At 45.4% G+C, this 23,325-nt stretch overlaps 1 protein-coding gene across 1 annotated transcript in view; it reads right to left on the bottom strand.

Moving 5' to 3' along the window:
• Nucleotides 1-23,325, bottom strand: part of BMAL2 (basic helix-loop-helix ARNT like 2) — a 227,159-nt gene that overhangs the window by 54,631 nt on the left and 149,203 nt on the right. Inside the window, exons 12-13 of the mRNA XM_085652803.1 lie at nucleotides 17,264-17,414; nucleotides 12,732-12,790 (exon numbers count right to left, since the gene is read on the bottom strand). Of these exons, the coding sequence (XP_085508929.1) occupies nucleotides 12,732-12,790; nucleotides 17,264-17,414 (210 nt within the window). The remainder of the gene's footprint in view (nucleotides 1-12,731; nucleotides 12,791-17,263; nucleotides 17,415-23,325) is intronic.

Genomic DNA, 23,325 nt, shown 5'->3' with positions numbered 1-23,325 from the left:
TCAGTATAGTCAGTATAGAATAGATTCCATCCTAAGAGACCTCTCTTTTTGGATAACACAGTTCTCTAAACATAGGATATTAGATATGATTTGGGATTAGGTTGACATAACCCCAGACTTCTGTCTCCACATGTAGAGCTAAATGTCAAGTCCCCTTCACCCTCTAGTTGCACGTCAATCACACGTCATGCGGCTGCGCGCGCATCTCTGCCAAATATTTCTGCTGACATTGCAGGATTCTCTTATGGATCCACCCACTTGTGACATCATGTATGATGACGTTTATTAAATTACGCCCATGTATACGCCTCTATTAGCTACGTATGCACAGTTTATCTGTATTTTCAGCTGTTACGCCTCTTGCATCTGTTTCACTGTAATGTATTTTCTATAAAACTGCCTATCTGTCAATAATATATGCCCTTCCTTCCTGAACTTTCGTGGTGATGGAATAGAATGCCTACAATTCGAATTGTATTCCTTTGTATAGGAATAAAGCCTTTTAAAACCTCTAATACCACGGATTCTGCCTCTTATATTTACTGAGTTATTCCTAATAGACTTTACCGCATAAAAAATAGTACCGGTAACGAAATATTTACCACACTACAACACCAACCTGACAGCCCATAACAAGAGCAGAGTAAAAGCACACAGCATGCACTGTCACTGCCACAACTGCAGGTCTGAGGGTGGCACCAGCACCCGGACCTCAGAAGGGATCACTCCCTGCTGGGTCCATTTAACGGTCAATAATGCAAGCTTGCTGTGTAGCACACAAAGCGGGTATATCTCACAACTTGCTACCAGAGTATCAGTGTACTCTGAAACAAAATCCTAAATGTACCCCAAGTCAATATATAGCACTGCCAACCACACCAGGTTAGGACAAGCAGAAATGATAAAGCTGTGTGCTGTATAATTCTTTGGTTAACTTTGATCCTATACAAACATTAAAGGGCAGATGGGCTTGTGTGTCCAGAGACGGTGTCAGTCATAGCAGGAATGAATCCCCAGGCAATGTCTGGAAAGGGACTATCAATGTTGACGATCACAGCTCCCTAAAGCGACCATCTAGGGCACCGGTAGCTATCTCTAAAGATTGCTTCCACTTTACAAGTAATCAACACAAATGAAGGCAATACCCATTTGCTTTAGGAAGTCCACCCATTTAACATAGCAGCAGTTTGAGGTATGCAAGCGGCTTATCATACATAGAAACCTGCCATCCCAGACTAAATGTCTGTGACTTATTTCCGTATTAGAGTCAGTTCTGACACCCTAGTCAGCTGTAACAAATAAGTAATGCAGCTACTCAACTGTAATAAGTTATTACCGTTGAGTTCTGCTGTCATAATGTCTGCTGCCAGACTCAGCAGCCAATGTAAAAGCCAGGTCACAGGCATAATTACAGCTGCAGTTTAAACAAGAAAAACTAGCTTGTCCTTCGGATAGGTTTTTTCTAAAAAGGAACAGCGATCAGCACAAAGGGGATATGTATGGCAACATGTTAGTTTTTTACATGTTATAGGCCATTACAGAAAAGACAGAATTCAAGCATATTTATACACATTCTTGACCACAGCATTTTTTTAAACCTTACTTACATTAAAATGTATTCGAATATGTTTTTGAAGAAAAGACGGCCTGCGTTTTTAGTGTGTTTCAGTTTCACAGTAAAGATTCTGCTTGTATTATTCAGAGCTACAATGAACATGAAAAAACCAAGGCACAAACGATTTAAAGGGACTGTGTGTAAGGGGGATGGTATGACCATGCATTATGAGGAATGCCCTCTGTCCTACATTATAAAGATATTGCAAGTCACCTCGGAGCTTCGTGACCTTATAAAGGAACTTGGGCCTCTGCCTCACTGCTCTATATGGACATTGAACTCCTCGGTGACTTGCAATACCGCTATAATGTACGGTGGATGTACTATATAAATGCCAGAGTGACCCCCCAGTGCACGGCTTCTGTGCCTTTACAGCGGATTCAACTTCTGTCGGGTAAACAACAAATCTTTTGCCACCACTGTCCAAAAAGTTTACTTTTTATTATATATTTAATGTAATGCTCATTAGAAACAATGATTCTTACATAATTTCCCACATACGTATTTGCAGGTGGTAATAGTTCTGGCCCAGTGCATTTCAGGATGGATAGTCCTTTCCTCAGTGGCCTAACGTTAACCATAGAATAAAAATCCATATCTACAAATTCTAGATGAAAAACTGTGAGCTCACGAAAATGTACAAAAATCTGAAACGCAAGAAAATATTCGGTATAGAGGCGACAAAACGCAATTAACTCTGAATTTGGAAGATGTAGATATTCATTATGTGTGTAACATTAGGCCCCTGAAGAAGGTACATTTCGTTCTGAAATGCACTGGGGCCAGCTTATAAGCACCTGCACAAGATCACGTGGTAAAATAAGGTAGAGTCCTTGTTTTTATTTATCCGGAGTTTATAACAAAAAAAAGGAGACATTTGTGACAATGGTGGCTTACAGATTTGTTTTAAATGAGACAGAAGTTGAAGAAGCTTCAAATGCACAAAAGGTGTTTACTGGGTGACCCGCCAGTATTTATTTTGTTGGGTCCAGGCCAGGGCTGGTGGATTCGCCAAGTATCACGGAGAAATGCAGATTTTCGGCATACAGAATTTTTCTTCAGTGGTGCGCTATGCCGATGGAGTCTGATTTCTCTTCAGTTGTTAGCAAGTTGCTTCCCACAAATGCATTCTCCCGATCTGTCACAAGAGGGCAACACAAGAGCGGTGTTCCATGGCAGAATACTGCTCCTGCCGCTCAGCCAAGTGAGTGGAAGGCCCATTTACACACAATGACTACTTAGATAGCGGGAGTCCATTTGTTTACTATGTGCAAGCAAATAACGACAGTTCAGAGCACAGAACGATTAAGGGAAGAATTTAAGACAGGCTGTAGTGCTCTGAAAACACCTCTAGGATCTTCTTTACGATTGGAAGTCGAGAGGTTGAGTAAAAAACTAGGTGACCACAAATGGTATAAAGGTAGACAGACTAGAAGGCAGCCTGTAGGTTAGCTAAACATACTTCATTCAATATAGTCCCTATTTGCTGCTGAACATTGTGTTTCTTAGGACAACCACGCTCCGAGGACAGCTATTAGTCCACAATTTCTTTGCATTAGCGCACAGATTTGTGGTCTTCCAACGTCAATCCTGCCACCTTGACATGCGTTTAATAACACGGACATAGGAGGAAGACTGCAAAGTCATTCTTTTACGTCCATGTCAGACCTACAGCGCACATTCAATATTTGTTAATGATAACTGTAGCATCATGGGCTTAGAAGGAGGCCTTATAAGGTCCTGGTAGTTCCATTTCAAGCAACAACAGGCCTGAAACGAAAAGCAGAAGGCCACGAAGCATCCAGAAAATGAGAAGTCAGGTGCCTGACTGGCTGGCATCTCCAGCGTTGCTGGCCATGGTCAGGCAGGCAGCGGTAAGCACAAGGCTTGATGAAACTGGAGCATACCTGCCAACTCACACCGTGGCACCTCGTCTCACACAATATCGGCTCACTTCACACGGTCTCCCGGTGAAGAGCTGATATCACACGGTAAATCCATGCCTGGATTTAGTGTAGCCAGACTGGGCAATTTCCCACACAAAAAGACGACATTTTTCTCATTTGTACGAGGAAAAAGCACCACTGGCGGCCACTGACTGTGCTGGGTAATTATTTTGGTCCAGTGCGTAAATAACTTCTCATTCGGCGCCTGTCGCCGGCCTTATAATAAGGCACGTTGCAGCAGAAACTAACCGGGTCCTGCTTCAGCGTAAGGACCATCAATCAAATAGCGCTGCCTATGACAGTGTAAGTGCCAAGAGCGTAACACAGGCCTGTAATGTCGTGACTGTGACGCGATACGCCTAGCGCGTACGCGTCAAGTCACGTGGTTATAATTAATAAAAGGTGGTCGCGCATGTACGTACGCCACTAGGGCTACGACGGCGGACCTGACAACACCGTAACTAGTCTCCGGGGTCTTTATTGGGTCCACCCCTAGGCCGCTAGTCGCGACTCCCCGGCGGTCGCTTTCCCGCATCGTGACTGCGGGAGCCGGAGGACACAACATAAACTGGCAACGAGGGTGGGTGTGCCCTCGCCGAAGTGATCAGGTGCGCTGGTGTGGCGGCCGCGAGCGTTTCTCCTGGCTCGCGGCGTTTGTTTCCCAGCGCGCGGAGCGCTGTTCGTTGCGCACATCGTGGGGCGCCTGGCGTGAGGTGCTGTCACACGTCCCTGTTGCAGCGCTGCTGAACGTCGCGCACGAGGCGCGTGAGGCGTCGGCCGGCCAGCCACGTGGGTGAGGCCTAGGAGAGTGCCAGCTTGACGCGCCAACAATGCGCTGTGCCCCGCGAGTGACTGCTGCTCAGGCTGTTGAAGGAAAGCTGTTCCTGGAAGGCCCTGTGAGTACTGGTTGCTATACTTGCTGGACAGACTGAGGGACGCAGCCCACCACCCAGTGCAGAGGCCCGGTAATCCTTAATTTTACACAGGAGGGAGGCTTTAGAAGTCAGGGGCAGGCCAAGCGCAAGGAGGAGCACCCCAAGCACACGCACATAAGGAGAAGGGGAGGGACCGTCCACACGCCCCTGCAACTCCTGCATACCGTAGTGCATCGGGACGCTGGGAGCAGGGAGTGCCCCAGGAAAAGGAAGGCCCACGAGACCGGGAAGCAAGTCAGGCAGCCTACATAAACGCAGAGGTCTGAGAGGACCACGCACAGCGCTGAACATAAATAATGGCCACGATACCACCAATAGAACCCTTCATTGTAGAGGGATCACCCTCTTCTTCAATTGCGGCCAAATGGAAGGACTGGGAAGATCGGTTGCGCATATGCTTCGAGGCCACCAAGGTCCATAGGGACCAGAAAAGGGCAATGATTATACACCTGGGTGGAAAAGACATCCACAACATTGTCAAAACGCTAGCGGAGGCCACTCCCAGAACACACCTGACACTGATAGCCGCCCTCAATGAACACTTCGAACCTATGGCCAACCAAGACTATGAGATGTTCATCCTCCGACAAGCGCGCCAGCTTCCGGAAGAATCGCTAGATACGTACCACGCCCGCCTGAAAAACCTTGCAGCCACGTGTGGCTTCCGAGATGAGACAGAAGAAATCAGGGGGCAGATCATCCAGGGCTGTGCATCGGCCAAGCTGCGAGAGCGCATACTAGAAGAGTCGGGGAAACTGTTGGCGGAAATCCTGACCATGGGTCGGACCAAAGAGCTGTCGAAAGCGCGGGCGGCGCACATGGAAGCCGCCCTTCAAGTGCCGGTGAAAACTGAACCAGTGAACGCGGTGTCGACCAGACCCGCTCAGCGGTGGGGCAAGAAAGGAACGGGCACGCCCTCCCAAGGACAGCCTAAGTCGTGCGGGTACTGCGGAGGGTCGCCGCACGCAGCAGCAGAATGTCCCGCGAAAGGTAAAAGGTGCTCGGGATGCTGGAGGCTCAACCACTTCGAAAAAGTATGCCGGTCAAAAAAGTACCGCAAGCCCCGACAAGTGGCGAACACTCTCAAGGAGGAAGACCCAGCACCCAGTGACATGGATGATGATGAGGAGGAAGAGAGAGTGGTGCACAAGATCCACATGATTGGCACCACCACTCGCAAGGCAAGACGCCTACCACAATGCAGTATCCGAGTAGCGTCTCAGGAAGTCACCGCAGTCGTGGACACCGGCGCCACCACTAACATCATGGCCGCAGCCCTACACAGCACCATGAACCCGAAGCCAGCACTACACCCCTCAACGATAACGGTGTTTGCGTATGGCCAGGAAGCTCCTTTGAAAATACGCAGACGGTTCCGGACAGTAAACTCCCACGGCACGCAGTCGGTCACCACCAACGTCTACGTCACGGAGGACGGCCAAGGGATGCTGCTAGGGTGCCGAGCGGCCGAGGACCTAGGAGTCGTAACTTTTGCCTTTGGCGTGCACCAGGAGTCCCTGCAACACATCCTGGCAGAGTTCGAGGAAGTCTTCCAGGGGATCAGGAAGTTCCGAGGAAAAGAGATTCACCTCCACATTGACCCAACGGTCCAGCCCGTCGCCTTACGACGTCGGCGAATAGCGTTCCACCTGAGGCCACTGGTGGAGGAGGAGCTCAAGAAGCTAGAGGCAGCAGGCATAATCGAAAAAGTGTCTGGTCCCACACCATGGGTGTCCCCCATCGTCGTCGCCCGGAAACCTAAACAGCCGGGCGCGGTGAGAATCTGCGTCGACATGAGACTTCCTTACGTCGCGATCAAGCGGGAACGCCACATCACCCCCACAATAGATGATCTCATCGGAGAAATGGCAGGAGCCTGTTGGTTTTCAAAACTGGACCTGAGATCCGGATATCATCAACTCGTGCTGGACGAAGCCTCCCGCAACACCACATTCTCCACACATGTGGGACTCCGGAGGTACACCAGGTTAAGCTTTGGAGTATCCAGTGCCGCAGAGGTATTCCAAAATGTAATACAGGAGTTAATCGCAGGAATCCCGGGGGTTATCAATGTCAGCGATGACATAATGATACACGCGAAAACCATCCAAGAGCACAATGAGCGACTTCTCCAAGTGCTATGCCGGGTGCGGGATGCAGGCCTCACCCTTCACCGGGAGAAATGCGAGTTCCTATGCCGAAAGCTGCAATTCTTTGGCTACACCTTCTCTACGGAAGGGGTTAACCCGGACCCTGAGAAAGTTCGGGACATTAAAGAAGCTGCCGCTTCCACCAACGTCACGGAAGTCCGCAGCTTCCTTGGGATGGCCAACTACTGCGGGAGATTCATCCAAGACCTAGCTAAACTGACGTCACCGCTGAGGGAACTGACCAAAGAATCCACCACCTGGAAGTGAGGCTGTGAACAAGCCCTGGCCTTTGAGAGAATCAAGGAGGCGCTCTCCGAAGCCACCACCCTGGCGTTCTTTGACCCCGCGAAATTGACACTAGTCGCCGTGGATGCTGGCCCGGTCGGACTAGGAGCTGTCCTCCTACAAAGAAGGAACCCTCAAGAAGAGTGGGCCCCCCTGGCCTTCGCCAGCAGATCCCTTACCGCCACGGAACAGAGATATTCACAAATAGAAAAGGAAGCTATCGCTATCCACTGGGGGTGCCACCACTTCCACTTGTACTTGTATGGAAAACCGTTCGTATTCGCAACAGATCACAAACCGCTGGTGGCACTCTTTTCAGGAACATCGACCAAGCCGCCGCCACGGATTGAGAAGTGGATGCTCCAACTTCAGAACTATATCTGTAAAGTAGAGTATCAACCAGGGTCCAAAAACCCGGCCGACTACCTGTCCCGCCATCCTCGGAGAGCCACGGCCCAGGAAATGGAGGATGCAGCTGACACTGAAGAATACGTCAGGTGTGTCACCGCTCGATCATGCCCGATACCCATCTCCATGATAAGCCTACGGGAGGCCACGGACCAAGATGACTGTCTGCAGCGCGCCAAGGGAGCCATCCGGAACAACGGCTGGCACAGAGCTAAGGAGGAGTGGACGAGTTTGACAGCCACGGCACAAAGAATAATGGACAGTTTGCACCATGTCCGGGATGAACTCACCGAGGATGATACTGGGTGCCTGTTAAGAGGGCATAGGTTCGTAATCCCTACATCTTTAACCCAGAGGGTTGTAGACCATGCCCATGTAGGACACCAGGGCATGGTCAAAACGAAGTTGCGGCTTCGCACCAAAGTCTGGTTCCCCCTAATGGACGACCTTGTAGAGGCCACAGTCCGGGCTTGTCCAGCGTGCCAGGTCACTGGTGAGGTGCCCCGACCTGCCCCTGTCATCGTAGAACCTCAGCCGAGAGTCCCTTGGTCCCGAGTGAGCATAGACTTCGGCAGTCTTCCAGATGGGCGCCATACCTTGGTAGCTATCGATGACCACTCTAAATATCCCGAAGTGGAAATACTGTCAGCACTCAGCGCCACTGAAGTCATACCCAAGCTTGAGAAGATCATGGCTGCCCATGGACTAATGCAAGAAATAAGAACTGACAATGGATCCCCTTTCCAAAGTCAAGAATTCGCCTCATACATGCAAGCGCTAGGTATCCATCATCGCCGGATCACCCCTCGCTGGCCGCAGGCGAATGGAGAAGCTGAAAGATTTATGCGGACACTTAACAAAGTAATACGCATTGCACATGACAAGTCTCAATCCTTAGAGTTGGCTATATTCACATTTCTCCGGAGTTATCGCCAGACACCCCACACGACCACTGGTGTGGCTCATGGGACGAATAGTCACTGACACCATCCCTCATCACCCTGAGTGGCAACCGGAAACGCCCGAGGACAGCATCATTGATGCCTGGCGCAGGAAAACACATGCTCATGTTAGTCTCCGCCGGAGGGCCGCTGTGCCAAACGTCCACCGAGGGGATGTTGTACTGCTCAAAAACCGGGTTCAGGGAAGCAAGTTTCGCCTGAATTTTGAAAAAAAACCTTGGACAGTGGTGTCCGTCAGGGGAACCTGCGTCACTGCCACTCGCGGGAGAGAGAGAATAACCCAAAACGTGTCGCATTTTAGGAAGTACTACCCACAGCAGGCCGAAATGCTCCCCAACCAGGGGAAATACACTTTCAACACAAGGCGGGTGGAAGACGTTAGAACTGGTAGCGAAGAGATGGAACCAGTTATGGAAGACCCGAGAGAACCTGAGACTCCCTGGTCATCCCCGCGGAGAGCGTCACCCAGTACAGCGATGAGTCCAGGGCTACCGTCTCAAGAGAGTTCGACTCCTGTTGAGGTGCAAAGTGAAGATAGCGGAGACTCACAACGCCGGGGTATGTCCCAGTACAGCCTGAGGAACAATCCTGAGCCCTCCTGTCGTTTAAAGGACTACCTCACGTAAGAATGTTCTATTTTATGTTTGTTAAAGATGTGGCATCTTTTCTGCGAATGGTGAACGCTGGGCGGAGAGCCTGACGTGATGAACGCTGCAATTTTTGTTTAGTTTATTTCTTCATGTTGATGGGGAGGAATGTAATGTCGTGACTGTGACGCGATACGCCTAGCGCGTACGCGTCAAGTCACGTGGTTATAATTAATAAAAGGTGGTCGCGCACATACGTACGCCACTAGAGCTACGACGGCGGACCTGACAACACCGTAACTAGTCTCCGGGGTCTTTATTGGGTCCACCCCAAGGCCGCTAGTCGCGACTCCCCGGCAGTCGCTTTCCCGCATCGTGACTGCGGGAGCCGGAGGACACAACACAGGCCCCCCGCTTCCCCCGTAGTGCGGGTGGGCCCCGAGCTGCAGGGGGCCCACTCCGCCCAGATTAAATCCAGAATGCGTGCCCCTCCGTGTACCTTGCAGGGGGCCCCCCCCAGCTTTCGTTACGCCAGTGGTAAGTGCTTGGAAATAGATTATAACCCACTCCCCGGCTGCGTTGAATCGTCACGTGTACCGAGTCAGACAAATAGATTAGCGTGCCGTCCCGCACGCTCGCACGCAGCTAATCAGAGTTTTTACAGAAGAAGCAAGCAGCGCGATGTGCGCTGCAGCGGCACTGCAGCCCTCAGGTAAAACACGGACATAGTAAGTAATGATTTCAGAAGCAATTAAGTATGATACTACTGGAACGTCAAATGTAATGGTGAGGACTCGGTTTATAAATAAGCAAACCTGCACTGGAGTATAGAAGTTACCATGATTTCTCTCGGTTCACAGCCTCGCTTCTGTGGCTTCAGTCTACACACCTTTTCTACGGCCCTAGGGTCATTTCCATATGCCATGCTTCCATCTGTGTTCCTAATCTCTGCTGTGTTTCCCATACTCCTCTTTCCTCTGTGCTCCCAGGCTCATTCCTTTGTACTCAGCCTCTTCTAAGTGCCCCGGTTTGGCTCCATGCCACAGTGTTGTTCCTTCAATCCTCTTTTCTTACCTCTACAACCAAGTGTAGCGCTCTCTTCATACCCAATGCATTCTTACAGCTAACCCCCACGCTTCCTTGTAAATGCACCTTAATTTCAATCACTCTTTTTGTTCACAAAACTTTGTATTTCCCACATCGACTGTGTTTATAAGCTTGTTACAGTGCCAAGAATGACTTTGGAAAAGCGTCATGGTGTTAGAACTAAGGTTGATCTCTAGGAGAGCCGAAGGGGAAACAACATCTGTTAAAATCTGCTACAGGATAGTCAGCCATAGTCCAACCCCTGCCCCCACCCAACCATAACCATCAAAGAGTCTACAGGGGGTCATTTCAGTTTTCATCGAGGAAGGACGTGTCCTACCATTGAACTAAAACAAAACACCAGTAGGACAATATCCCAAATTTACATCTCATTTGCAGCGATAACATGCATATGTTAAGTTCAACCCCACTGTGCCCTGTGAAGGCAATTCTATTAATAGTTTTTAAGCAGTTAATTTATGTAGTCGTTATATAAGCGCTTCCAATTTCAGAAAATGACGGCGGGCCCCAATAAATAAAACATTTGCCCACGATCACAGAGTGAACATGTGGGGTGTAAAAGTTAGAGGCCCTCATTTGACAGCTGCTGAAAAGGAGAATAGACCTTTTTGCTTGCAATTACCTAATAGCAAATTTTTGCAATTTGCTATTAGGTAATTACAAACAGCAATGTACTAAGGAAAACAGGATGCGTTTCAAAAAGGAAAATTAAAAGTTTTCTTTTCATATTTAAGAGTAGGCAGTGGTCCTTGAGACGACTGCCTGCTCTGAAAAAATGTTTTTCATACATTCATAAAGGGGAAGGGGTCCCTTGGGGACTGCTTGTGAATGGGTTACCACCTACTTGAAGTAGGCGGTAAAATGCGAATGGTTTGCGACTGCTTTTCGGTCACAAAACATTCACACATACCACTGCGAGTCGCTACGAGGAAGAGATGCCATTAACACGTCCCTTCCTAATACTAAATCATTAACCCATTTTTTGAGTTTGTAATTGGTTACCGAATTGCAAAATAGAGTTTTGTACATTCAAAAAAACATGTTTGCGTCGTAAACAGCCCGCATCTGCAAATCGGGCAATGACCTCAAAAAACTATGTACATCTGGCCCCAAATCTCTGTAACGGCTTTGTGCATTGTGTGCCAACATCAGGAACACATTTGGAAAGGTTATTCCCTGAGATCAGTACAGGAGCGTCACTATCACTAGTGCAGCAGGTGAAGTGGCACCAGGACCCGAGGGTCTGAGGGGTTTAATTCACCTCAGTTATGTCGGTTTCTTATTACCAAGGGATAATGGGGCCAGACTTCAAACAGAATCAGAATATGGGCCTTTTTCCCTTAGGAGGCAGGGTGGACTTTCTTAGAAGAAGGGAAGAGTGCCCTTATGCAGCGCGCTTTACATAAACCGCTGTCTCTGAGGAAAGAGTTATTAGCTCTAGCCGCTGCCCAGCCTAAAACCCGACGACCACCAGTATTGGCTAGCAAAGTAACACTGCAAAGCTTCTAATGTATATAAAGTACTTAAATGTTTACAATAATGTTATTATTTAAAGCAGCAGATAATAAACTACCTGGTAATTCTCTTAATAAGCATGTCATGTTTTGCGTTTTAACTCTCATAACACAGCCCCGCGTGCCTCTAGGCCCACTCCTGTGATTCAGCTGAACTATCGCACTGTGGAAAGTTTTCCACGGTTGGCAGCTCTGGTGCAAAGATAGTGGCTATTAAAGCGACTCTGCTGTGTGCCCAAAAGCTTAAATCTCCCTGTGCTTCTGCTGCTCAGACCTTGCCTAGTTTAAGAGAATGGGCTGCACTGTGCGCTGTGGCTCGCACGCACCCGAGCTCTATTTTAAACAACACACAGCTAACAGTGGTCGAGTGCTTATGCTCCCACTCACAGAAACTCCCCCTTCAACTTGCAGCAGTCTCCTTCCAACATCAGTTCATCACCTGCAAGCTTACTCCTTTACTGGTCAGTCACCAAGATACAAGCAACCACAACGCCTACAACAGCCAACACCCAATGAACGTCGTGAACGGCGGTCCAAAATGTGACCGACTCTCAAGGGTGACCAGATATTCCGAATGAAAAACCAGGGCCCCCTATAGACACAGAAATCGGACTGGCCGCATTCAAAATGTGTGATGTGACGCAAGTGCAGGCTAGGCTGCGCGTGATCCCAGTCTTAGGTGATAGGACGCCGTTCACCCCTCATTAAATCCTGCTGTGCTGCATGAGTGAGGCGAGGCATCACAGAAGGCAACTCTTTAAACAACTCAACCTCTGTCCCTGGTGTGAAGAGAGTGTCGGAGGAAACGTGAGACTGCACCAGACTGGTATAAATGTGCAAGCTTATCCGACCCTCTCACCAAAACTGGGACATATCTTTGTCGCAGGAAAAAGTGTCAAGATCCCTGGAGAATCGGTGAAAAACCTGGACTCTCCGGGCAAATCCAGGACGTCTGACCACCCTACGACTCTGGCAACAAAGTCAATTGATAAAGTCGGCTGAGCCAATGCCCACTCCATGCATGCTGCCCTATAGGCTAATACAACATCACAATGACACCTCAACAGACCGATGGTCTGAAGGAGGCTAACCGAAAGTGCCTCCGGTTATTGTTAATATTTTCTGACACATGGATTACTTTTAATTCAATGAGGCTTCAAAACAACTAAAGCCAAGTGTATGGCAGACCTGAAAATAAGCAATAAAAAAAAAATGTTTTTACCTTCAGATGACTGGGAACCACCGTGAAGTGATACATCATCGCCTGGAACAATATGTCCCCTGAAAGGAAGAAATAATGTATTAAATAGAGAGTCATTCACTAACAGTTTAATATTATCAAGAAAACCAGCTGCCCTGCTTTGACTCTGCTGCTGTCCTCACTTGTGGTCTTCCTCAGTGTTCATTGTAACCCAAGTGCATCATTCATTGGGATTTTAGACGTGCACACTTTGGGCTGAAAAGTGAAAATGTTGTGCTAATGTGCCCTGCCTATCATTCTTCTGTGTATGCGCACTCTGTCAGAGAGCCCCTCTTCTGTCACCTAGCTACTAAGGCTGGTTCTAGTGACAATCTTTCAAACATGAAACTAGTGTATGAATCACAGTGAGAGCTAAAAGTTTGTTTCAGAATACAGAAAAGACCATTCGGTTTGTACGTCAGCCGGTGTGCTTGGATTTCAGGTCTTCTAAACTCATGTACATTAACTAAGTAAGCATTTAGAAGCACCAGTTAAAGGCATTAACATGTGTTACTGACTCTTTAAACAAGCATTTTCCATTCAATCGGTCTCGCTTTAGGGACCTTATATGTATTTAGCTATGCAGAACATATGCCTGGGTGCTGAAACATCTATTGTTCTTTAACATGGAGGGAAAGTAAGCACCAAACTGTGTGACATGGCAGGTAAAGGAACACATGGAGAGAAATATTGTCTGTTATTGATAATAAAAAAAAGGGCCTTCTGTGGTCATATCACTGAAAATACAAGATTTGAAAAAAATATTATTGTCTACGGGTGCTCGTAGAAGACAATTTCTATGGACTGGAATCTAGAGAATGCTTAAGTGATTCTGGTATTTTACTGACCTCTGCTGGTCGTTTTATATCAAGAAAGTTAAATAGAGGCAGTTGCCAGAAAAAGACAAAAAAAGAAAGTCCCTCAGCAGAAAGCAATTCTTGTATTTTACTGACCTCTAGTGGTCCTTTTCTATTAAGACAGTTAAATAGAGGCAGTTGAACTGAAGAAAAAAAAATCGCTAAGAGGAAGCAGACAAGTTCTAGGGCTCCAGAGCCCACAAAGTACATACACATATAAGTATATACTAATATATAAGTATATACTAAAGTATATAAAGATGTCTTGAATGCTCGACCTAAAAACACAGACGGCAAGAAGGGGGTCGCTATCAATAGTGCAGAAGTTGCAGTGGCATCGTGAGGGGTCCTTTGCACTACAACTACAGCTAAAGATTACTACCAATAAGGGGGGATGGGGACAGTTTAACTTGCTACCACTAGGCCCATGTGCTGCTCCTTTCTATGCTACAACAGGAAGTTGTCACACATGGTCGGATATGACCTTAAAGAGGCTATCCTGTGTACAGAAAAATAACTGTCCTTTTTATCGTATCATGCATCACTAAATATCACCAAGTGGCATTGTGTGATGTCATCTACTGGGATTTTGAGACTTGTGCCGACATTCACCCAATGGTCCTCTTAAGGAAACAACCAAGTGCAGGATAAAATGCTGCTGCGACTTTAAACAAAAAAAACCATGAGTGAAAAAACACACTACATTTCTATGTCTACACAGTGTTAGAAACTTTGTAACGTAAAGATATTTTTGCAGAGTGTCTACATTAAAACGAGAATAGTTCCAAGAAGTGAATATTAAAGAGGTACACATAGGAACATAGACAACACTTGTGGGTTAATCTACAAAGGATATATATATGAATAGTGTAGTTGTAGTTAGGTCAGAGTTTCCATAGTAAGAGTGTTTAAATAAATAAATAAAATTCCTCCACCTTAGTTCCTTCCTGGAAAGTTTCGGGATGATTCATTAAGCAGGGGCCAAGAAAAAGGGAGGTCCCAAAACATTGATTTTCTATGTGACTTCCCATAAGAAACATTGCTCTATGATACAGAAAAAAATGGACGAACAGAACTACACCAAATTTGGCAGAAAGTTAGAAATGTACTCAAAGTGTGCTTTACGTTTTTTGATGTAAATCCATTCAGTCGCTTAAAGAAATGTGCATTTAAAGACATACTTTGGGTGGTCTTGAAGGGGTTAAAAATAGTAAGGACTCTCTGGGCAGCTGGTCCCGCGGCAGTCCAACAGTGCCCAAAGTTAAAACAATAGTTCCCTCTGATCGGCCCAGGGACCTTTCTCTCCCATTATCTATTTTGATAATGTGGATTCGGTACATGTCCCACGCGACTGAACAATCTGGCTGGCTGGCAGCAACTTAAAGAAACGTTTTGCAGAGGCTGCCATTACAAGACTCTGGGACTCGATCTCCATGTTCTGAAGTGAGTAAAAACACATAAGGGGGCAGGTAACAGACACCCTGACCCCGGGCACTTGTGTGGGCAGAGGAGACCCAGAAGGACTGCCCCAGGAGCCAACAATTATTTTAACTATTTTTAGCAAGCCCTGGGTACTGCTGCTCTCCTGTGGGACCCAACGCAGCCCATCTGTGAGGTACAGAATTACTCTTGTGGGAGCCATCACACCAACTTCAACCCCACGGTGTGCTGAAGTACTGTGCAAACTACACCAGTTCAGCAGTGCCTGGCAGGGGCACAAGTTATAGTTAGCACAGCTGACTCAAACTGGTGACTTTCAATTGCTTTTTTCGTTTTTAAACGTTTGTTTTATCTTATTTCAACAGCTAAATAAAGCATTACATTAACCTAACTTAAGATATAGCTATATACATACATACATACAAAGTCCGATGTAGAAGGTGGGCACAGGACAACAGAGTTGGGGCACGAGCCCCATCTGCATGCCTATAAAGATGCCAACGGGATCTAATTTGTGCATTTCTAGTAGCCTGTGCTATAGGATGTTTAGCCTCTTCACATTGCGGCAGTAAATGCCACAGTGCTTTAGAGGTAATCGTTTTTGTACCCTAACTGTTGAGGGCACTAGTGCACTTTTTTTTAACACTGCTCCTCCAATATTTCAGTGCTAAGCAGCATGGACACAGAAACCTTTATTAGAACTGCTGGTTATTCGATTGCAGACAAATTCCAACATATTGCCAGTTATGTACATCAAGTTAGAAAGGACAGAGCATTTTGTCACAAGCAGATACTGGTATCATAGATAAAAATGTATGGAGATGACCTCTGTGACAAATCCGAACCACTACCCAATGTATATGCTTAGCCGGTGGCCAACCTTGAAGGCCAACAGGCGAACCCTGCAAGTAGATCATCGCTGGGCTGGAAGGCGTTTATAGTTTTATAAAAGGTGCAAAGGGAAGGATGAATGAAAACTCCAGCACCTACGCCCTTTCATTCATTCAAAGGAATGACTAGTAATCCCCCAACCACCCCTCCAGGATTTACCACCAGCCAACAGGAGATAGTGACTATATGTACTAAAGACCCCAGAATCAGGAAAAGCCTGGTCAAAAGGATATAATGCAGGTCGCACCCCTTTCCGGAGACTTTAACTTGTAATCCTCATTATCACATGGGGAGATAAGAGCCAGAATCATTCATGTCGGCCCCGGCATCTCCCCGGCGGGTCATTGGTATTGTAGGTTTGCTTTGTGAGAAACAGCATCCTTCAACTACCTACAATGTCCTAATGTATATGTATATGCTTCAGGAACATGCGGGGTCTTAGTTAAGGATTTGGTGTCAGACACACCAATCATCAGCAGAGTTAGGTCTGCTATATTTAAGAAGCAAAATCATCTGCAGGTGTTTGTCCACCACGGCTGGACCAGCCATTGCCACCATGCCCAGGCAGCATCGTCCCTTCATGTGTCACTGACATGTTGGATGGTATTTAAAGACACATCAGGAACACATGGAAGTCCATCTCGAAAAAGAACGCCATGCAATGCCCAGGCAGCATCGTCCCTTCATGTGTCACTGACATGTTGGATGGTATTTAAGGACACATCAGGAACACATGGAAGTCCATCTCGAAAAAGAACGCCATGCAATGCTAGATGGAATTTCTATGATAAAGCCAAAAAAAAGTGGCCTAAATTGAGCAGATCAACACTGACGCATGCTTGACCTCATGGCCAATGGAGGTATTGCCATTAGGTTCATCAGATTTCACCAATCTCGTTGCAGACTGGGAGAAAGTCCTTTTTAGCTGGTAACCACCCTCTTCTAACTGAGGCCCTTTAATAAGCTCGTAGACAGGCTGAAGTTTCCATGCGTTTGTAACAATGGTTCTGCCTAGTACAGAATCATACATGTTGAATCATAAGAAACAGCCTGTCTTCAAGACACACACTCGTGAAAGGGCAAAATACGGAATCAAAACAACCGTACATTATGTGTACACCTTTTCCCATAAACCTAAACATGTAGTTTATGTTTTAGACCTTCCCCAGTGCAGATAATCACATATATTCAGACCTAAAAGGGCCTCAAAGTGGCCAATTTAATATTTAACCGATATGGTCTTAGCCATGCTTAATAACTAATGATAAATAACTGTAGGGCTTAATTTGGGGAACACAGTTCAAAAGAAAATGGAAGAAAACTTACGAAACTAATGTGTTAATTGACACAATGTACTCCAGCTCTTTAGTCCATGGATTTATAAAACTAAACCATTGACTTTTCAGAGTGATGAACGATCCAATTTTCGTTCTAAATTTGTAGTTATCCGTCAGAATTTTCTCCTTACTCTGCAGCACTAAATAAAGAAGAGGAACCATGTTAATACCGCTCAGCACATATCTGAAAAAAGCATTGGTAATGTCATGCTTTTCAGTCACTGGTTGGGTTAGGCACTGAACTCTTCATACACGCACTTTGTCACAAATCCTTGAATCCATTCATCCGTTCACCGACTCACTCTTGCATTCATCCACTCATCCATCAATAATAAAACATTTAACAGAAATTCAGCAGGCATGTGCACGTAAATTATTAGAATAAAAACTGAAAAAAATAAAACGCCTAAGCATAGTGGGTGTACGCTAACAATAGCAAAATCATTAATAAAAAAATCCAAAAAAAAATCCGCGGATAGCCATCTTGAAATGCTGCTGTGCATTATGTATCATTTCCTTAAAGTTCCAAAATGGCTACCACAATTGGGAGCAATTGGTCAGATGATCACTCTATAAATCTCCCACTGGGCATCCACAAGTCACCCGTAGCCTGCCTTAAGCCAGATTTTACTCGTCTTCGTAAGATGCAATTAATAGGGACATGCCTGCATTCACAAGACTTCGCTGTTTAAAAAGTCGTCGTCCTTCGCCCTGGAAACAAAGTTCAGGAAATTCCAGAAAGGCCTTAATAGTTTCCTTTCCCAACAAGCGTTCAGTGTAGACCTGTTTTTATGCTCACTCCTCAAAGCATCAAGCGGCAACTCCAGCCCCTCGGAATACTGATAAGTCAACATGTAATATGGAAGGGGGGGCGTGGCTTGCGCGCCGCTGCGAGATGGCGGATCGCGCTTGAGCTCCGTAAAGAGAGAGGGCCGACGGAGGCATTGCTGACGCTCAATATTGCCCCGCTCTGCGCAGAAGATGTTATCTTTCATGGGAAACTGCCGTGCACGCTACGAGGGAGGTCTCTGGTGGTGAAGAGCGGCCAGAGTTCATTTATCGGCATTTTTAAGTGACGCTTCAGGCTTTCACGAGCGGCCGCCATTTTGTTTCTTCTGTGAGGGAGATTTTCTCTTGCTTCTACAAGACGACGCTACTGGTCTATCCTGTCAGGAATGGTGGCATTCAGGAGCTGGTGACGTTTTTTCACTTTTCTTGAGCTTATTTTGTTCTTTTTTTTCTATCGCCTATTGCTGAGAGACCCACTGTGTGAACTTTTTGAGGTTTCTGGTTTTTTTTCTCGTCGTCAAACGCACTGCCACTTCCTTATGTGAGGCTTTTTTGTTCTTGGCTTGATCCTGGTGGTTTTCGTAGTCGGTGCTTGACTACTGGCGCCTGTAGCACATGCTTCTTTTCGTGAGGTGTTTTTTCTGACTGGGATCGTCTGGGATATTTTCTGCCCGGCTCTTTCTGATGCAAGTGCATGATTCCTTCCTGCTCATTTTTCCTCTCACACATTGAGGGTTTTACAACCCCTGGCATTCCTTGTTCTCACTCTATCTGAGGAGGTGTATCTTGTTTCTGCTGAGGTGGTCTGCCCTATGGCTGAAAATATGGCCCCCTCACCGAATGTCAAAGACGTTAAGGAATCAAAAACATCTCTTAAGAGGTCCAAACAGGTATCCCCATCACCTGAGTCTGCTCCTAAAGACACTAATTCGACTCTTGAGTCCATTCTGACGCGCCTTAATGAGGTTTATGAGATTGCGCAGTCTACTAAGACTAATACAGATTTACTGCAAGTGGAGGTGTTAGCCATCAGGAATGATTTCAAGGCCCTTTCCCTTCGTGTCTCAGGTACAGAAGCACGGATTAGTGGCGCAGAGGATACCATGCAAAAGCACTCTAGATCTCTCACGCAGATAGAACGTTCTCTGGCAGCATTGAGGAAAGACCTCACTGAACAAGAGGATCGTAATCGTAGATCCAATCTGCGTATTTTTGGTCTTCCTGAAGATGTTGAGAAAGATGCATCTTCCATGATTGAGTTTCTTTATCAATGGATTCCGTCAACACTACAAATTTCTTTCCACAAAGAGTTTGAACTGGAACGGGCACACCGTGTTCCCTCCTTTCGCCCCAAGTCTGCTACGCAACCAAGAGCGATAATCTTTAAGCCGCTGCGTCACCAACATACAGAGCAGATTTTGGCGCATATGCGGAAGGTTAGAGCTGTCTCTTGGAATGGCCATCGTATTTCAATTTCTCAAGACTTTGCCAGAGACACGGTGATGAGGAGGAAAGGCTTTCTTAATCTCCGGAAGCGTTTGTCTGAAATGAATATCCCCTTCTCCTTTGCTGGTCCCTCAAAATTCCGCATTACTTTCAAGGGTCGTGTCAGAATTTTTGACGAACCTGCGGATTTGGCCTCGTTTCTGGATAATCAAATGGAGCTACAGATGGATCTTCAAACGGGGGCTTCACATGCTCCTGGTTCTTCTGGCACCTGAGGCGGTTATACATAATGCATTGTCTTTAGTCTCTGCCAGATCTATTAGGTCTAGCTGCTTTTAGATCTGCGAAGTGGTCTTTATGTCCATTGGTCTTGACGTATTTTTGTCGTCTCTTGGTGCTCCCTTAGTATCGTTATGGCGTTTTGGTCTTTAGTGTTGTTAGTTTTAGTGTATAAACTTTTCAATTTTTTGTGGTAACTTCTCTTGTTGGCGTGACTTCACTTTTGTCCGCGTAGCGTCCTGTTATTCATTGCCTCCCCAGCTTGTCCTTCGACGTATTAGGTCACGGTCCTTTTCCTTCCAGGGGTGTGTCTTCGGTATGTGCGTCGATTTTTGTGGTGAAATTTTGTTTATCGTATTTTGTTGTGGTCGTTCCTTTTGCTTCATGTTTGTTTTTTGTTATTTCGTACTTTATGGAGTAGGTCATTGCTTGTTCCTTTGCTTTCTCATCGTGTTGTTGCTTGGTTTGTCCAGGTGTTTTATTCATATATGTTTATTAAGTGTTTATTTATGGCTATACTTAGAGTCAATATAGGTCGTTCATATAGTTGCTAGTTATACCTACTTTATTGTTTTTTTCATTGAGTGATTTGTTTACATTGTGTTACTATTTGTTTTTCTTTCGAGTAGGTTAGTTTTTTATAGATGCTTTGTACTTGGCAGTCATATGCCCCTCTTACCTACATGTTCATTTTCTTAGGCATGCATATTTATCTTGCCAGTTGTGTGTATATGGCTTTATTTATTCATGGCCAGTTATCTTTAAGTTTGTATATAGATTTTACATATTTATATATAGTATTAGGTCTCTTATCTAGCTGCCATAAGGGTTTCTCTGACTGTTATATGATAAGATGTTACCTACCGTTTTGTATTATGTTTCACTTATTTTTCCCATATTGTTTCATATAGATACCTCCTTTATTGACTTTCTCATTGCGTGATTTGTTTACAATGTGTCATTAACTGTTTTTTTCGAGTAGGTTAGTTTGTTTTAGAGATGCTTTGTTCTTGATAGATTTATGCCTCTCTTATCTACATGTTTACTTACTTAGCCAAGCATTTTTATTCTACCAGTTTGCGTGTATATGGCCTTATTTATTCATGCCAAGTCATCTATGAGTTTGTATATAGACTTTACATATTTATATATAGTATTATGCCTCTTATTTAATTGCCAGAGGGATTCACTGATTGCTATATTGATAAGATGCTATTTACCGTTTTTTATTATATTTCACGTATTTTTCCCATATTATATCATACAGTATGCTTTAGAGTGTATTTCTTCTTTTCTCTTCATTATGGTCCTTTTTCTTTTGTTGGAGTCCGCTTTGGTCTGGTTCTACCTAATATTATTGTTCTCTCTTAGTTCTCTTTCCACCAGCTCTTAATGCCTGATCGTGCTTTCTTTTTCTCTCTTTTCTGCTCCTACCGTTCTCTATGATTTATTTTAGTTGTTATATATACATTAATTTGGTCGAATGTGTTGCCTTTACAGTTTCTCATTTCGCTTTGTCTTCTAATATGTGATAATTATCTCCGGTTCTTAGCTTTTAGATAGTGCTCTCCTTTTAAATGTATAACCGGTTATGCACTGCTCTGGGGCTTTTTATGCTGTTGTTGTTATTTCTCCTGTTGGTCCCTCTCTCTTTCTTCCATGTCCCCCCTTGTATGAATTTGGTCTTTTTCAGACCTGCCGGATTGGCTCTTCTCGCTCTCTTTCTCTGTACTCTCTTGCTTTCTTTTTCCTCTTCTTTCCTTTCTTCTCTTCGGATTTCCTCTTTGGTCTCACCCTGTGTTGTGCTGGCTGTTGATGTCTGCTGGTTAGCCCTCCTGGTTGTTGCGCTTCATTTGCCACATATGGAATATCTTTTTTTCCTGATAATGGTTCTATGTCTGGACTAAATATACTTTCCCTTAATGTTAAGGGGTTAAATCATCCAGTCAAAAGGTCAAAGATTTTGGATTACTGTAAATCTCTTTCTTCGGATCTCGTCCTTTTTCAGGAGACAAAGCTCTCTGCCAAGGAGGCGTTGTTTCTGAAGAAGGAGTGGGTCTTTGATGTTGCTTGTTCAGATGCTTGTGGTAAAAGGAATGGAGTAATTACCTTAGTTTCTAGACACTCTGGCTTATCTATCGTTTCCTCTGATCAGGATACGGAGGGGCGTTGGTTACTATCTAAGTTGTCCGATGGTAATGCTGACTTATTTGTCATGAATATTTATGCCCCCAATAAGGATGACCCGACCTTTTGGAATGCGATTACCAAAAAGCTCGAGGATACTCCTCACTCTGGTAATCTTATTGTAGGTGGTGACTTTAACTTGCCAATGGATCCTATCTTGGATAGGAATTCTGCCTTTAACTTTCGTCCCCCTAAAGCACACAAACAAATGATTAATATGTGCTCTCTTACCCATCTTCAGGATGTATGGCGTCTTCATAATCCCACTGGTAGTGACTTTTCCTTTTTTTCTTCCCCTCATTCGTCCTTTTCACGCATTGACTATCTTTTGGTTCATTCTTCTCTGGTTCAATTTTCTTCTTCTCCGCTTATTCACCCTATTTTAGTTTCTGACCACGCCGCAGTCACATTCACTCTTACCTCCTTTGTCCCTAGGGCACGAGCTCGCTCGTGGAGACTCAACACAGAAATTTTACATGATGAGTCCTTGGTGCGAGAGTTTTCCAATGACATTGAGACTTTTTTTATTGAGAATGTTGGGTCAGTCAGCTCCCCTGTTGTTCTCTGGGACTCTTTTAAATGTACTTTTCGTGGTCAGGTCATTAAATGTATGTCAAAGAGAAACGCAGCCATTAAAAAGGAACTCACGGACTTAGCAGATGAGATCAAACGTCAGGAATCCCTTTTCCGCCACTCTCAGAACAAGTCCTGCCTCCAATCTATTAAAAATCTAAAATATTCATACAATACTATAGTCACTAAGAGAGCTCATATTGGCCTGCAGGCTCAGAAATCTAAGAGACTGCTGTTAAAAAATCGTGCGGGCAAGATTCTTGCTGCCACTTTAAAGTTCCAGGAATCTTCTTGTAACACTTTCCAAATTCCTTCTATTACTGACCAGCTTGGTAGGAAAAAATTTCAAACTACAGAAATCCTTGAGGTGTTCCGCGATTTTTATAACAATTTATATACCCCGTCGGCTCAAGCTTCTTTTGAACAATGTCAGGAGTTCTTGAAGTCGGTTCCTTTGAAAGTTGTTTCGGAGGAAGATAATCAATCATTAAATTGCCCGATTACTGCTGATGAAATCATTTCCGCGATTAAAGCTACTCGGTCTGGTAAAGCTCCTGGTCCTGATGGATATCCTATTGCGTTTTATAAAACCTTTATTCCCGTGATTGTCCCGAAACTCCAAGCCGTTTTTGATGCGTTTATTAAGGATGGCTCTGTGTCTGGTTCTGCGGCGGATGCTACTATTGTAGTTATCCCCAAAGAAGGGAAGGATCACGCAGATCCCAAAAATTTTCGTCCCATATCCCTCCTTAACATGGAAGCCAAGATCTTTGCTAA

This window comes from Triturus cristatus, chromosome 4_1, assembly GCF_964204655.1.
Source record: "Triturus cristatus chromosome 4_1, aTriCri1.1, whole genome shotgun sequence".
NCBI lineage: Eukaryota > Metazoa > Chordata > Amphibia > Caudata > Salamandridae > Triturus > Triturus cristatus.
This window is presented reverse-complemented; position numbering and strand designations above follow the sequence as displayed.